The sequence below is a fragment of the Astatotilapia calliptera genome, chromosome 15, assembly GCF_964374335.1.
Source record: "Astatotilapia calliptera chromosome 15, fAstCal68.1, whole genome shotgun sequence".
Taxonomy (NCBI): Eukaryota; Metazoa; Chordata; class Actinopteri; order Cichliformes; family Cichlidae; genus Astatotilapia; species Astatotilapia calliptera.
In genome coordinates this window covers 40,788,912-40,806,176 of record NC_137436.1, presented here as the reverse complement: position 1 = coordinate 40,806,176, position 17,265 = coordinate 40,788,912, and the positions used below count along the sequence as shown (strand labels likewise).

General features: G+C 40.9%; 3 protein-coding genes across 3 annotated transcripts in view; 1 reads left to right on the top strand and 2 right to left on the bottom strand.

Annotated features, from left to right (window-relative positions):
* LOC145420475 (uncharacterized) overlaps positions 1-17,265 on the bottom strand; it is a 262,367-nt gene that overhangs the window by 233,673 nt on the left and 11,429 nt on the right. The gene's annotated exons all lie outside the window — the stretch shown is intronic.
* On the top strand, positions 5,220-7,935 carry LOC113006734 (T-cell acute lymphocytic leukemia protein 1 homolog). The gene is made up of 3 exons (XM_026142881.2): positions 5,220-5,532; positions 5,887-5,951; positions 6,760-7,935. Exons 1-3 carry the CDS (start codon positions 5,492-5,494, stop codon positions 7,191-7,193), a joined length of 540 nt encoding a protein of 179 aa, XP_025998666.1. The 5' UTR covers positions 5,220-5,491; the 3' UTR covers positions 7,194-7,935.
* Positions 13,830-16,832, bottom strand: fam174c (family with sequence similarity 174 member C). The gene is made up of 3 exons (XM_026194885.2): positions 16,264-16,832; positions 14,734-14,856; positions 13,830-14,438 (listed from the first exon to the last, which is right to left on the bottom strand). Exons 1-3 carry the CDS (start codon positions 16,521-16,523, stop codon positions 14,435-14,437), a joined length of 387 nt encoding a protein of 128 aa, XP_026050670.2. The 5' UTR covers positions 16,524-16,832; the 3' UTR covers positions 13,830-14,434.

The following is a 17,265-nucleotide window of genomic DNA, read 5'->3' as shown; positions in this document are numbered from 1 at the left end:
AGTCAGTCTGAGTCCATGCGCGGCTCCACCTCTGTGCAAATACCGCGCATGAGGGGAAAAATACTGTAACCGAGGACAAAGGTACCGAATAAAAGGGGCAAAGAAATAAACTGATAATTTGTTACATTAATTAAACATAGTTTTCCCAGTTATTTCCAGACGGCACTTACAACACATCCTGCTGATATCCCCGCTGCACATGAGACGGCAAACAATCCAGGTCTCAGCACAGCTGGGAATCAGCGCTATGTGTTGATGTTAAAGGAAGTGGCACAAACAAAAAGAGAGGTTAGTCCTCACACGGCTCACTCTCAAGCATTAACCGCCTTTAAGGCTGCACGGACCAAAACAAAATTACAAATCAATGAAAAGAACGACAAAAGGACAGATGAGGCAGCACAACAACAGCTGAAAAACAACATTATGGTTTAAAATGTTACCAAATAAAATATCCGTTTTATTAAACCATTCAAAAATCACAGAACTAAAACAAACAAATATACCAACGATCGGTTTCCCTGCGCGCAGTCGATCAATTCCTCCATTAAAACTCGTGGTCACACTAAAAAAGTCCAACAACACGCATTAAAAATCGGCACCTACAACAATAAGTGATCCAAACGAAATGGCAAAAGTCTCTTACCGAACAATACACCCACTCGCACCAGAGAGCGTTAATCGCCTCTGGATTTTTCCACAGAAGAGCGCCGACCTCACCCCACGCACCCACTCTGCCAATCACCAGCGAACTGCCAGGTGACACTTACAATACATACTAGTGGGTTTTGTTGTTGTTGCTGTTTTTAAATATATTATTATTTCTGATATATAATTACTCACTTACAACCTCAGACGCGCACTGCGTTCACTCAGAGAAAAGCTTCTTCGGACTCACACTGTGGTGTGTTTGGACTGTGACACATCTGTCGCCTCTGCAGAGTGAATCTGAACTCAGTTTCATAACACTTATTGGCAACCAGCCTATTTTAAGCCAACGCTTCTTTTATTTTTTAACTTTCTGGAAAAGCCTAAAAGATGTATATATTTTACAGATTTTATTTATTTACAGGTTTGTGTCAAATTTATTTTTTTGACCTTTTTATTGGTGCCGTTTTGCACAGTTGTTTAGGTTTGTTTGTGTCATTCTTACAGGTATGTGCGTTTGTGTTGTGGGCTTTGGGTTAAAACTGGCCAAATTTTATCCACCACTGCCCAGCTGATAGCTCACTCTTCTTCCCCTTTGACCATCGTGGTAATAAAACAAATGCTTAATTCATTTTTAGTGTCCATAACTACTGTCTTTAACTTCTGTTTCACCTGATCATCAATGGTAGTTCTTTTCTACTCTCTTTGGCCACAACATGGCGCTGTTACACATCAAATTTGATTCAGTCCTGATCAAACATTAAAGACCACTTGAAAAATGGCAACAAAAACATTAATAAATAGATCAGATTTTGCATGGTTGGATCTTAACAAGGTTCCAAGTAGAGCTTAAACACGCAACAAGAAGAAATGAGAGTGAGACAAAACATTTTTGAGCATGACATCATGACCAGCAGCTTTACAGCTGTGGCTCCAGCAAACATCAGCTGATACTAGAAATTAATATTAAATCAATTCTAACAACAGCTGATCAAGCTTAAAGGTGCTGCTGTTGTTTAGCGCGACATCCGCTGGTTTCCTCTTTCTGGCGCAAAGTGGGCGATAAACAAACAAGAGAAAAGCGATCAGCTGATCATTGATCAGTTTCATGATTGAAGTAGAAACAGGAGAGGATGAGAGGAGAGGAGGCAGCTGCAGCGCAAAGACAGAATAACTGCAGCTTTGTGTCTTTTTCTATTCCAGCTGAAGTCCGGGACAAACTGCTCCTTTTGAGCTCAATGCGAAACTTCAAAGTTCGACCTCATCGGCTGTAATCTATCCAGCCCAGAGTCGATCATGACCAATTAGCCAATCCACCACCTTTCATTGTTTATGCCGTTACAAAAAAGACCCTAAAACAAACAAACAACAAAACATCGGCCCATAAAAACGAAAAAGCACCAGTCCAGCTATATATGCAGCGGGTGGATGTAACTGACTGATGCACAGAATGGAGCCCAGGTGGTGTGAATGATGAGACCAGACACAGAAAATCTGTCAAAGAAAACCAAAAATATATTGAACAAATTGGGAAAAAGCGGAAGTGGAACAAAACAAATACAAAACACAACATGGATAAATACATGTACCACAATTAATTTCACTGCTTGCAATCGCTGTGCAAAAGACTTTTAAATGCCTGTTCATTTCCTTTTGAAGGTCAGTTTTCAGGAGTTCCTCTTTAGGGCTCAGTTTCACGACGGGAAAAAAATACGTCCGTAATCCAAAGACAGGATGAAGGGGGGGGGGGGGGGGGTGAATATGAAGAAGCACAACAACAAACACATCTGACCTGCAGGGACAGAAAATGTCCATTTCGATTTGAATTCAGTTTAATATACAATGATTCCACACTTCTATAGCGTGAATCTGATCATTGCACTGTCACATTTCATAACAGTACAATATTTCATCCATAGCTTCATCTGTACACTTCAAACAAATACGGAAACTGCACGACGGAAGGCAGTTTAATAACAGACAGCGCAGCCGAACTCAAGGCATCTTTGCCGCGGCGGGGACGCAGCGAATCAGGAGAGGGACCTCGCGCCAGCTGATGTGGGTCATGTGACAGTGTGTAGGCGCTGTGGGTTACTTACGACTAATCAATTTCATAACCAGTTTCATGTGATTGGTAATATTAGACTAAGAGAAGCCAGATAAAGAAACGATATGCTCAAAGTCCTGAATCAGTTTCTGAAGCTGTTCCTGTGGCTCAGTAAATTTCCGCCTCTGAAACGAGATGACTTCATTTTATACGAGTTATCAGCAAACAGTAGATGTCATCATTATGATGAACGGGATTCCTGTTTATTTCACACAGTTGCATTTGATACGTTTTATTTCACTCAATTAAATATCACAGACCAGAAGTAACACAGATTAATTTATGTGAACTGAAACCAGAAAAAGCATCATAAAAATAAACTTTCTTCCATAAAGGAAGAAGTTGAGATTTATAATGGAAGTAATAAAGGACAAAACAAAAACCACGTCAACATCATCACAGACAATTAGAGAGATTCAAACAGCTGATTTTATTTAACCTCCACATCAACTCTACAAACTTTAATGAAAATAAACACCATAAAAAATAAAAGCACATTGTTTGCAATAGTCCTCATTAAGCGTTTTAATCTACGATGGTCATTAATCACTAATGTTTGTGGATAGTTAAGGATGTAACTCGTGCAGGTTTTTAATCACGAGTCTCACTGCCGTGTGTCTGTGGCTCAGCCTAACTTTGTCACCTCCCTGACTGCAGACATCTCCTCACCTGTCTGTCTGAACACCTCGCAGCCTCCGGCGCAGGCAGGGGTGTCCAACTCCAGGCCTCGAGTGCCGGTGTCCTGCAGGTTTTAGATCTCACTCTGGGTCAACACACCTGAATCAAACGATTAGTTCATTACCAGGCCTCTGAAGAAATTCAAGACCTGTTGAGAAGGTCATTTGGTAATTTAAATCAGCTGTAGTGGATCAAGGACACATCTGAAGCCTGCAGGACACCGGAACTCGAGGCCTGGAGTTGGGCACCCCTGGGCGCAGGTAGAGACGTTTAACGGAAAGCGAAGCGGCCGTTTGATGGCGTCAAACATCAGATAGACGAGTCTAACAGCTCGTGAGTGAACTGCTCAGCTGGAACCACACGACACCTGCAACGCTTCCGGCTGCACACGAGTCATAAATACAAATTATAAGATAATTAAGTAAAAGGCGATTGATAGAAGTTTAACAACCACCAATAAGAAGGACCTCAGCCATCCCAACAACAGACTGTTCTCTCTGCTGAGGTCAGGAAAGCGATTCCGCTCCCTGAAGACCAACACAGAGAGACTGAGGAGGAGCTTCTTCCCGCAGGCGATACGGTCTCTCAATCACACCACCACACAGTCCTGACCCACACATATGGTTCTTACACACACACTGGACTTTCTGGACATTGTTTTCACTTCATTACTTAAATCACGCTGCTGTTATTGTGTATATATTTATTTATATTTCTTCATACATTCTTATATAGTTCTATATTGTGTATTTTGTTGTACAGTTATTTTATTTTCAACTTTAATTTATATATTTATCTTTATCTTATTCTTCCCAGTTAAATTTACCCTTCATTCTAATTTGTGTTGTACAGTTATTTCATTTTTAACCTTAATTTATATTTTATTCCTTCCTAGTTAAATTTACCCTTTTTAATTTTTCATATTTATTTCCTATCTTATTCATAGCCTTTTCCTTTTTTGTTCTCTTTAGGTCACGAGCAGTTGTCCAAGCATTTCACTACATATCGTACTGTGTATGACTGTGTACGTGACAAATAAAATTTGAATTTGAATTTGAATTTAATTCCCATTGCGCAGTCTAGCCACGTACAGAAACTGATCGATCAATAAATCAATAATGAAAACAGTTACATTTTTACTTTTATAGGCTGATGCTATTGAAGACGTTATATTCCTGTTTGTAACTGACCTTGGACAACATGGCTCAGTGTGAGCATTTAGCATGTTTTCCTCCTTTGTCTCTGATTTTTAAGTTGTCCTGCTTGGCAAAGATTAAAACAAAATCCCAGTTTACCAGCATTTCATTAAGTCTTCTTAATATTATTAAATCGTGCCGTTTCCCTCTTACTGACGTGTCCTATAATAGCTGTAAACGTATTTTGGTGCAGAAATGTGAACAGATAGAACTTCCGAGGAGTGTATAAATAAAATAAAAATTCCCCTTAAAATTTCGGCTCACCTGAGAGGCGCATCAAAGCTACTCAACAATAAGTCTGAGACTTTCAGTTTTTTTAACCCCGCAAACAAAAGCGAGAAACCCCCAGAGCTGCCAAGAAAAGACAGTTTAAACAGAAACAGTCATATGGCGATGAATCATATGTGGCATGTTTGGTTTTACTTCAATACGTAGGCTACTTCAGTTAGTGTTTCAGTCACTGAGAAGTTTTAGCACAGGACCAGCCTTGATGGTCTGTGCGTACTGGGTCCGGCTGGCAGCGGTGGCGCCGAAGGCTGTGGAGTCGTGACGGAGGAAAACACGACTCCTACAGAGGGGGGGAGGGGGGAGGCGGACCAAGGACCCTGCAGGTCCCTGGAGAGCTGCTTCCTGGGACCCTGGGTTTAATGACTTTAATGGGACTGTCTTTATCAAAGGGGGCTCCGAGGAAACGACGCGCCGGGACACGGGGAGGTGGGGGTGGGAGGGTCCGTGGATATAAAAAGAGGCGACCGACACTGACTCTCCACAGAGCCGAGGGAAGGTCAACGGAGCCCGAACTGCCAACTGAACCCCGATTAGCCACCAGTCTCCTTCACTTCTGCTGCTTCTGTTCGCAAGAGACATGCTGCACGAAGATGTCCAGGACCTCCACACCTTCCGCAGGTGAGACCGGCGTTTATTAATGAACTGTAAACGGCTTAAAACAACCATTTTTGTTACTGTAAAGATTAATAGATGTTGGAGTTTACAACAGTCAATGTGTTTGCACTAAAAAGCTGCTTGTTTTACATAAGCCGCAGTTATTACCTGTTATTGGCTTTTTGATCTGCGGTATTTACACAGTTTTACAAGACAGGGAGAACGCCATTATAACGATTATGGTGCATTTGTTTCAGCATGTTGCTGGCATCTGCATTCTATTGAAACCATTTTTAAAATAAAATATGAGTTTCCATAATTCATCACCAAGGAGGATTTTTCTGCTCCTCACCAACGTGTCTGTGTGTCTGTGTGCAGTGATCCAGATCCACGCATCGCCTTGAAGCTCAGAGCGGCTCCGTGTGAGAGGAACCTCACTGAGGGTGAGTTCACTGCATCACCAGATATGGAGACACGCAGGTTAGTGTGCTCTTCTATAGAGCTGACAAAAGACATCTTAGCAGCATTAAGCTTTACTTAATTCAGCATTTAAGAAAAATAATATCACATTCAAAAGGTCCACTTATCAGTTATAAGTGGTTATCAATACTAGCAGCTGTTTTCAACCGTAAATTATAAATAAATCAGACAAGTATCCTATAAGATGAAAGAGGGCTGTTTTAATTTGTAAAAAGCTTCGCAGTTTTCCTTTCTATTAAAGATAAAACCTTGACGATGATGCTGCATAAAAAGATGTTTTACAGACAGAGTGAGATTGTGTTTCTTCTTCACGTGGTTCTGTTTAAGGTGTCGTGTTCTCTCCACTGTTCAGTGGTTTCAGTTGTGAATCCTTGTCCTTGTGTTTTTGAAGATTCTCTCTTCTTTGCTTCCCGTCTTTCCTCTGTTTGTCTCACTGTTTCTCCCTCTCCAATTCATGCAGCTTTCAGTTTTTTTCCACTTCCCTTCTTCGTTCTTTTCTGACTTCACCTGTATTTTGTAATCCTTGTCTTCATGTTGTGTGTTTAGTGTGAGTCAGTCTTTGTCAGGTGTTCGTCTCTGTTTCCTTCACTTCTGTCTCTTTTATTTATTTGGTTCTTTTATTAGATTTTTCCTACTAGAACAAAACAGTTGTTTTTTTGTCACTGCACATGCTTGTGCTGTCACCAGTTGAGGGTCACTCAGCTACTTTGTACCCAACCTTACATCCTTAGATGTGGTTCTCCAGCTGATCCTTCTTTGCTCTCCCCTCAGGTACCCGTCCCAGAGTGGTACGTCGGATTTTCACCAACAGTCGAGAACGATGGCGCCAGCAGAATGTGAATGGTGCATTCGCAGAGCTGCGACGTCTCATACCCACCCACCCCCCAGACAGGAAGCTCAGCAAGAACGAGATCCTACGCCTCGCCCTCAGGTACATCAGCTTTCTGGACCATCTACTGACTGAGCAAGACCTCAGCGGGGCCCCACAGAGCCAGGCTGTGAGGCTGGAGGAGGACAGACTGCAGGGGACACCATCACCTAACTCCACCTGCGAGAGTTCATCAGAGGGAGACTCTGATGGGCTGATGGGGGAGCAGAGGCAGCTCCAGTACCAGCAGGTACAGCTGAGCAGGTCGAGCAGAGATCAGCTGAGACTGTTTCATCACTCCAGATGTGAAGGCCCCTGCAGTCTGGGGTCAGACTGATGCTCCTGTGCTCCAGTTCTGCTGTTTGTCGTCAGTCAGCTGATTCAGGCTCAAACACAAAGATGTAAACAGGGAACACTAACAAGACAGAAACCTTCGTCGTTTACAAGCTTTTTGTCAGACAATGCCTCTGCATTATTTCTGACTGGTTTTAGAAAATCACAAAAATGATACACGACACTTCATGCAGCAGACAGATGAATTATTGATCTTCATGAATAAATGATTACAGGTCAGACGTACTGGCATTGGGAACATCTGTTCATATTGTAAATGTTTTGGGTTAAACTGATGATATTCTTCCTCAGTGAGGTGAACAGAGTGAAAGGGAAATGTGGATTTTAAAGGCCATTTAATACATGATTGAGATGTTAGTGTAGCTAAATAAAAGCACAGAGTGATGGCTGGTAGCTTTAAAAGCACACATGGAATTATCCATAAATATGAATTATTCTGCATTTAGTAATTCACTAATGAAAAAAGTTCATGTGATATTCACATGTATCAGTGTTATTAGACGTGTGCTTTCCATGTTGTTTGTGTGTTTTATGTTTGATATTCAGGGTGATGTTCTGCCATGAAGCAGAAGAACCAGTAACCAGATACAGGTTCTTTCATGAGGAACCTTTGGTGATTTTAATGTTAATAAAAATGTCTTTTTGTCTACTGATGAAATCTGTGATGATGCGCAGGTGTGATGCTCACATCTGAATACAGAGAAATAAAAATACAGAGAAACTGATGCTTTTCCTCTTCATTAATGACAACCTGCTGATTCACTCGTGCAAGACTATCATAAATTCTTCATTTATTTTTTTCTAAATTTGCACCTGATGATTGAGTGAAGAGCTGCAATAAACTGATATCATCACATACTCATATAGTCTTTGTCCAAGAAGTCCTCGGCATACTTCAGTCTGACTTAAGGGTGTCTCTTTTGCAGAAGTGGAGGTCTGGGGTCTTTAGACACATTGCTCACTAGTTTTCTTTCCAGAGTCTTTGAAATTTTCTCTTCCTGCTTCTGCCACACTTGCTCTGCACTGTGAGGGCCGATGTGAGGGCCGATGTGAGCTCCTTGACGATGCCTCTAACAGAAATGCTGTGATAACTTGGTATATCCATCTGCTGCTTTGTGACCATCAACAATTCTGTTTTTCAAATCTAAACTGATTACTGTTGGGTTTTTTCTGCATGATGTTTTCTCAAGAGGCAGCAGTGGTTAGCATTGTTGCTTCACAGCAAGAAGGTGGTAAGTTCAATTCCACTGTATGGCCGGGGCCTTTCTCTGTGGAGTTTGCATCTTCTCTCTGGGTACTAGTGATGGGTCGGTCGTGAACGAAATGGCTCTTAGAGCCGGGTCTTTGACTTGAACGACGCGAGCCGGCTCCTTATCGCGAGCCGTGGGGTTTTTTCTCTCTCTCTCGCACTTTTTTTCCGCTTCACTCTGCACGCGAGCCTTGTGCTTTACGCTGGGCAGAGGGGGGAGGGGCGGTAGTTACACTCGCAGTAGCACAGGAACAGAGCGGGAGGGAGAGAAAGAGAGCCAGGGACAACAACGTCACATTAGAAAGGTATAGTAATCATCCACAACTATATTCAGTTGCAGATGATAAAGGATTCAGAAAGTTTATTCATGCAGGTCCATATGACAGAGAATATGCATGTTCTTTTTGTTTTCATATTATAATTTATATTTAATTGTGTTGTGGTTTGCAGTGTTTTGTGTTGTTTCACTTTAAATTTGTAAAAGGAAAAAGCTGAAAATTTAAATAGTTAAAAGTTAAAAGGTGTAAATGTGAATAGTTGTTTTTTGTATTATATGATTTATTTATTACATTTTATGTGGAGTGAATAAATAAAAGTATATTTACGGTGGCCCCTACAGACAAAGCACATACAAACTCAAAACACGTACAAAAGACAAAAGAAGTGCTCCAGGATGCTAGGGGGCAGTGTTGAGCTTTTGTTATCTTGTGGCTACACAAGCCAGCAAGTACCAACGACCAGATTTGGTGTGTGGTAGTAACAGGTAAATGAACTTTTTTTTTTTTTTTAATTATTTGACTATATATGAATGCTTGTGTATAAATACACAAACAATACACACATGCTTTCATGATTTCAATTGTGTAATTTAGGTGATCCTGTTTTGGAAGTTCAGTTCATGCTAGAAATGTGTTTTGGAGTTTGTACGTGTTTTGTCTCTAGGGGCCACCGCATATATTTATGTATAAACATATATAAATAAAACCACTTTTTTTTACATTAGTAATTCCTTTTGTGCATAATTTTATATTATTGTTAATAATAAATTAATTAAAGCAACAAAACAACCTGAAGAGCCGGTTCGGAGCCAAAAGAGCCAGTTCTCTAAAAAGAGCTGGAAATCCCATCACTACTGGGCACTCTGGCTTCCCCACAGTCCAAAGACATGCAGTGAGTGGGGTTAGGCTAACTGGTAATTCTAAATTGCCAGTAGGTGGAATGTGAATGGTTGTCTGTCTGTGTGTGTTAGCTCTGCAACAGACTGGCTAAGACAGCTGGGATAGGCTCCAGACCCCCACGACCCCGAAACGGAGACGAGAATGGATGGACGGGTTTTCTGATGAAGCTTGGGTTTTCCTATTGTGCATAAACTGGAAGTTAACTCTCAGTTTTCACATGATTTTACAACCTTTGATCTTTATAAAGTTTGCACATCATTGCACAGCAGAGGTTTGTGCTCTGGATATAGCTCGATAAACAGGTTTTAGGGGATCGTAATATCTAACATGGTCATTTTGTTCTGACATAATTCTGTTATTGTGTGTAAATATAAATGATTCATTCTTTCTAAGGAAAATAAATATGTTTTGAAAGTAACAGTGCATAAGTAAACATTCTTGTTGTTATATTGTAACATGTGATGTTTTTTTCTTTTAAAAAAATTATTTAAATTAAGTTCAATGTCAAATTTTGTTGCAGCATTATTAGTGCTCTAACACAGCAAAGCACCTGAACTCACTGTGGAGGTGTGTGTGTGTGTGCGTCTGTGTGTGTGTGCGTCTGTGTGTTGGGGAGCAGGGGGGTTGGGGTGATGGGGCGGAGTAGACTGTCACTGTGCCACTGTAACAAGGCCATGATGAGTTGAGGAGATGACTGATAAACATCTCACCCAATCGGACGGCCCTGAGGGAGATGGCAATAACAACAGGACAACTCAGAGGAGCAGAGGGGCGTGTTTCAATTAGAGAGCTCTGTGTGTGTGTGTGTGTGTGTGTGTGTGTGTGTGTGTGTGTGTGTGTGTGACAGAGAGATATCGGCTCATCCTCAGTTCCCACCACTGTTTCTCTGTTTGGCTTCCTCCTGAATATCCAGTGGGGTTAAGGTCAGGTGGCTGTGGAGGAAAGTCCACTGAAAACCAGCTCCCCCTTTCAAAGCTCCGAGGTGGGTTTGAGGCTCATTAATCTGCTTCAGGATGAATCATTCTCCAAAAATACGCAAACCGGAGGATACAGCATAGCTCTAAAGGATGGATTCCTCCATCACCTCATTTAGATTTAAAGTGGAGTCACAGCAGAGAATGATTAAAAATTCTCTTGCATCATCTGCACTCTGTCCACTTCAGTTTGCCTCAGCTTCATTTCACTCTTGGTGCATTAGTTTGGGCCAATGTGACAACCTTACTGTGGCTCCAAAAGAAGAGCCAAATCATGACCTGTCCATCACCCCACTTGGCAGGTGGATTGAGGTGTTTGTGCTGGTTTGCTGTGTTTGCTTTTCACCAAACTTGGTCCTCTGCACTTTGGCCTCATCTTTGCAAAGGACATTATTCCAGAAGTCTTGTGGTTTGTTCAGACACAGTTTTGAGTCTGAGATGCATCCGTTTTCTGCAGTTTCTCTGAGCATTGCAGGCCAGCAAAGTGTCAACATCTGGTTTTATACATGTGTTCACACTTGCTGATGATCCTTCAATCGAGTACATTTGAGTAAGCAGTTAGTGAGCACTGCGTGTCAGCCAGTTGGGTCTTGGTTTTTTAATCTCTCAGCTAACACAACTTGATGTATTGGACTTCTGATGATGTCACCTTTATCCTCCGGATCCTGCTTTGGATCCATGAAGTGTTTTTGGGCTCCATGCTCCGCCCTCTTAGAAACCTTTGATCCAGCTCGATCTGGCTCTGAAACTGCCCCTTGATGCTCAGAACAATAATCTTACATCTGTCTATTTAGTTGGCTGTTCTGATGTCATGTTTCCCACTATCACAGTGTCTGCTGGAAACTGGAGGTGCAGCCATATTTCTAACAGGTGAACAATAACTGCAGGTTGATTTAGCTAAAATTAGTGACGGTCTTCAGCAGATTTATTGACACCTGATCAGATAAACTGTGTGAAAACAGAGAGACTAAGGTGGGAACCGAGGATAAGCCAGCATCTCACAAACACACACACATATACTCAGCTTTCTCTAATTGAAACACGCCCCTCTGCTCCTCTGGGACCTGTTGAGTTGTACTGTTGTTATTGTGGTCTCTCTGGGGACCGTCTGATAGGCTGAGACGTTTATCAGTCTTCAGCACCACGCCCACTCATCATTAGCTTGTTACTGTGGCAGTTCAGCAGTCACCCTGCTATCAGTGACCCCGACAGACCGTGAGGTGGGAAAAATCGCCACTTCCTGTTTTATTACCTCAGAATTAGCCTGTTTTCAGTGAGTTTAGTAACAAAGCAGCAACAGGTGGAAGAACAGGGAGAGAAAATTCTTTCAGTTATGGTGACAAAAAAATTATTTCCACATGAGGATTTGTGGGTGATTTCTTTTCAATTTGTTTATTGATTGAATATAACAGAAAAGCAAATTAGTTTTTATTAAGATACCAAAATAAAGTTATTTATTTACAACAATTTATTTACTTCCATTTGTGCAACATCTCTAAAGTTAGAAATATCCTGTCTCAGAGTGACGCTGAAAAACTAGTTCATGCATTTATTACTTCCAGGCTGGACGACTGTAATTCATTATTATCAGGAAGTCCTAAAACTCCCTGAAAAGCCTTCAGCTGATCCAAAATGCTGCAGCAAGAGTCCTGACAGGGACTAGAAAGAGAGAGCAGATTTCTCCTGTTTTGGCTTCCTGTTAAATCCAGAATTCAAAATGCTGCTCCTCACATACAAGGTCTTAAATAATCAGGCCCCATCTTATCTTAATGACCTTGTAGTACCATATCACCCTATTAGAGCACTTTGCTCTCGCTCTGCAGGCCTACTTGTTGTTCCTAGAGTATTTAAAAGTAGAATGGGAGGCAGAGCCTTCAGTTTTCAGGCCCCTCTTCTGTGGAACCAGCTTCCAGTTTGGATTCAGGAGACAGACACTATCTCTACTTTCAAGATTAGGCTTAAAACTTTCCTTTTTGCTAAAGCATATAGTTAGGGCTGGACCAGGTGACCCTGAATCCTCCCTTAGTTGTGCTGCAATAGACGTAGGCTGCCGGGGATTCCCATGATGCACTGAGTTTTTCCTTTCCAGTCACCTTTCTCACTCACTATGTATTAACAGACCTCTCTGCATTGAATCATATCTGTTATTAACCTCTGTCTCTCTTCCACAGCATGTCTTTATCCCGTCTTCGTTCTCTCACCCCAACCAATCACAGCAGATGGCCCCGCCCCTCCCTGAGCCTGGTTCTGCTGGAGGTTTCTTCCTGTTAAAAAGGAGTTTTTCCTTCCCACTGTCACCAAAGTGCTGTTCATAGGGGGTCATATGATTGTTGGGTTTTTCTCTGTATCTATGAAGCGCCTTGAGGCGACTTTTGTTGTGATTTGGCGCTATATAAATAAAATGAATTGAATTGTTTGTGTTTTCTAATTTTATGACAGGTGACCCTGTGTGTGTGTGTGTGTGTGTGTGTGTGTGTGTGTGTGTGTACACACATACATAAAATGAAGTATTTCTCACACTTTGCTTAACGTTGTTTCGATTGTTTCCTTATTTGAATACCTTTTGCAAAGATTGTTTTGGATGTTCATTCATAATATTTGTCCCGCGTTATCATTCAAATCTGATCTTTTTCTGATGTTCAGTTTTCTGTTTCAGGCTGTGCTAATATGATCCCTATACGACAGGTGCTTTGCTATTAACGTTGCCTTTAGCTTAATGTTTGAAACAGTAACACTGGCGACATCTTGTGGTGAACGCCTGCTACTACAGCTTCATTTTGAAGCTCAAGCCCTCTAAGTAATGATTAAATTATTTAAAAAAACAAACAAGCAGTTACACAGACTCAGCCGCTGCTTTGAGATCCTCATCCATCCCTGTTTCTAATTTAGGACCTAAGAGCTACTTGGTAAAAATAATAACTTATTTATTTTTTACATATTCCAGAAGTATTTTGCTTGGCAAAAGTATTTTCCAATATTTTATATTTATGGTTACAACATTTTTACATATTTTACTAAAACTTCATGTACTCTTTACTTCATGTATTTTCACTTCTGCAGCGCTTTTACAAAATTATTTTTTCCAATACTGTAAGCACATTTTTTTTTAACTACAGATATTTTAATTTTATATCATATCATGTCACCTGACACGACATGATAAAAAATAAAGTAGCCAATAAACACTCATGTTCAAAAACAAAAACAGATGATAAGACTTTTTTATATTCAAAAATCAGATTTTAATGTTTTGTTAAGAAGTGTGAATCTTGTCCACAGAGAAAAAAATGTCATCAGGAATCAGAGTTATACAAAAGCTTCACATTCACCCTTTTAGTCTCAACACAGCCGATGTGAAACACTGTTTCAGGGCAGGCTGACCATCTGTCAGGACAACAAATCCTGATCAATTGCAGCATTTCACACCACCATTGCTGCTGCCTGCCATCAGTCTGCAGTAGTATAAAGCATGTAGTCAGAGCAGAAAAGCTCAGAGTGGAAAAACACACCAAATAAACTCTTAGAAAAACACTCTGAAATAATATTAAGAGGAGTAACGAACAGAAAAGGAACATTTGGCCTCATGAGGATCCACTGATCCGTCATGTCTGCATTTCATCCGACACCACATTTAAAAGAACAAAAATTTGATTATTCTGCTCATCTTCCTTGAGCAGCTGAGATTTGGCATTTTTCTTCAGTGACTATTTGGTCAGTTTGTTTGTTATTTCCACTTGTCTCAGCAAGTCGTTGGTCACTTCTCCCACCCTCTCTCAATCTGTAATCAATACGGGCTGATCCGTCAGAGGACAAAGACCAGGACTCATCTGAACAGAGACAAAGATAACACCAATCAGACTGACTGTAAATCAAAGTCAGCAAAGTTCAGACTTTGGAACAATTCCAGTCAGCGTCTCTGGATTATTTAAATAATCAAACTATTCAAAATAATCAAATGTATTTATTTATTGTTTTGACAACTTTGTTTTCATGATTCTATGTTTTTTACTTTTGCTGATGAACATCAGATAAAAAATAAAAATAAACTTTTACTGGTATTAGCCTTAAAATCAGGTTCTGGTTCTATTTCAGCATTACTGCTGTTGCCTGTTAACCTCTGACCTGCGGAGGCTGCGAGATTCGTACAGCGTGTCGTCCTCGTCGCTGTCCACCGCATCCATCTCCACAGCATCGTCCTCATTGGACAGTAGACCATACTTCTTTCTGTGGGTGGGCTTCTTCAGCCTGACGACATCATCACAAAACAGACATTTACTATTAACTCGACGCCACTGTGCTCCAAACAGGTAGTTGTAATGTACAGCACTTAAAAAAAAACACGGGTGAATTATGATATTTATGAACTGAATGTGAAATGTTAGGAGAATGACATTCTTAATGTAAAGGCACTTAAACTCAGAACAAGGCCAAGTGATGGCCAAAACAAATTGAGACACTGGTAGACCAGGATTAGTGTTAAGTGTTACCTCCTGAACCACACAGTGAGTCCAGCAACTTCACACAAACGCATGACTGACACTCTGCACAGGTGTGTCACATCGCTAATATGAGACAGAGCTTAAAACGACTGAATTTACAATGACGTTTGGTGTGACATCACTCAGGTGGGAACCAAACCTGTGATTTCATATGAACACCACAGCTTTAAATGATGGGAGAGACCAAAGGCCAGCAGCCTGTCACTAAACCTTCAGGTTGATGAAGTTCAGACTGAGGTTACACAATGTGTCCAACTGGCTCTGACTCACTGACAAACTAATGGCGGGACTGAAGAGTGGCCACTAAAAGGCTTGCTCTAGTGTAAGTTTAGAAATTGCCAATCCTCATATGTGGACAAACATTAAGCCCCACTATTCACAGTTTTAAAGTTTCTCCGCTTCTCAAGTTGAGGACACGTTGTAAATGTGTCTCACGTGACTTCCTAAAACTGCAGGAGCCTCCGTTTGGCTTCTGTAAATATTTGTAATTATTGTGACAGTTGGCCCTCGATTCTGACTGCATAGTCTCCGTCTGTAAGGAGCAGGTTTGCTGACTTCAAATTAAAAACGTACTTCTCACCAAAGACTACGTCGGATGAAACGAGAGGCCAAGTTCTACCTCCTGTTATCAGAAACGGTTACACTGAGAGAAGTGATAGGAGTTTGGAGTGTATGCCGAACTAAAAATGGTCACTAAAACATAATGCAGGACTTATATATAGTCATTTACAACACATAAAAACAGCTTATACAAAGTTTTAAGTTGTTAGATTTATGGAGGGAATTCGGCTTTATGTATGTTACTCTATTCTTACTTTTGGATTTCTCTAATAACTTGTCAGATACAGTAATATACACAACCGTGTACCCCGAGAATGCAATCTATGTCAAAAAGCTAACAATAAACGTGCAGCACCTTATAATCAGCAGACTCCATTCATAAATCCAGTTTTTTAAACTTTCTTCGCTTCTCAAAAGTTACTGAAGTACTGTAAAGTGATTTTTTGAAGCTGGAAAATGTGCTCTTCAATTCGGCTTTCACCTGATCCGTAAATATTTCTAAATATTTTGGACATTTTAGGCCGAAATTGTGACTGCGTAGCGACTGTAAGAAGCAATGATTTTTGATCTTGAATTAAATTGTAGTTCTCACCGCACGGCTCGGATGAGGAAGTAGAGGACGCCGATTATAGTGATGCCAACGAGGACGTAGAGGGCCCTCTGGATCATCGAGCTGTCCACGTTGAAGGTATTAAGCGGACCCTTGCTGGTGCCGTTTATGGCGTTAACCCTGCTGGAGTTCGTCGCGGCGGTTCTACGAGTTTCGGTGCTGTTCCTCACCTCCTCCGCCACGGACAAGAGAACCCAGCATACCGATACAAGAACCGCTGAGAGACTTCGATAAAAAGTCATTTTATATTTGAAAACTCTCAAAACAAAAAATAAGAAAGGAAGCTTAACGACTTTCGAAGCGGTTCGGAAGCAGAGATACACGTAGCGTTAGCTAAACTCTACCGCCACACTGTTGACAATCCCAACAAGGAAGTTTACGTCCAGCAAGGGTCAACGTCACAACAAAGATGGAGTCGCAGTCGTGGGCCGCACGTTACCGCTCACCGACCAATCATTGCAAACCAATCCGCAGAAGGAGGCGCGGGGTTTACGCAGCACTGTACCACAAAATACACCATGAACCCAACACTTTAAAAATTATACAAATATAAAAATGGACGCTAAAGTTTTTTTGTGTTTTAGATTGTAATTTATTTTATTTTTAAGCATTTATACTTCATCTAAGCTTATTTGTTATACGTTATGTTTAATAGGCTGCTGTAACAAGTTCTAGGATAAATAATGTAACCTATATCTTACCCTATCTCACAAACCTACAAAGGGACTCAAAAAGAATCACTGATGAGTATAAAGACACGCAGACACACAACAAGGATACAAAACCAGCTGTTGTCACTGTTCTCACACTGTTGTCTGAGTCACTGAATGTAATTCAGAGATTTGTATTAAAAACTTGCTGGTTCATGCGAACTTTTATACTGTTTACAGTGTAGTTTTTATTTGTTTAATCAAATGTGACAATGATAGAAACACACACACGCACACACGCACAGAGGGTAAACGGTCTGTATTTGTATAGCGC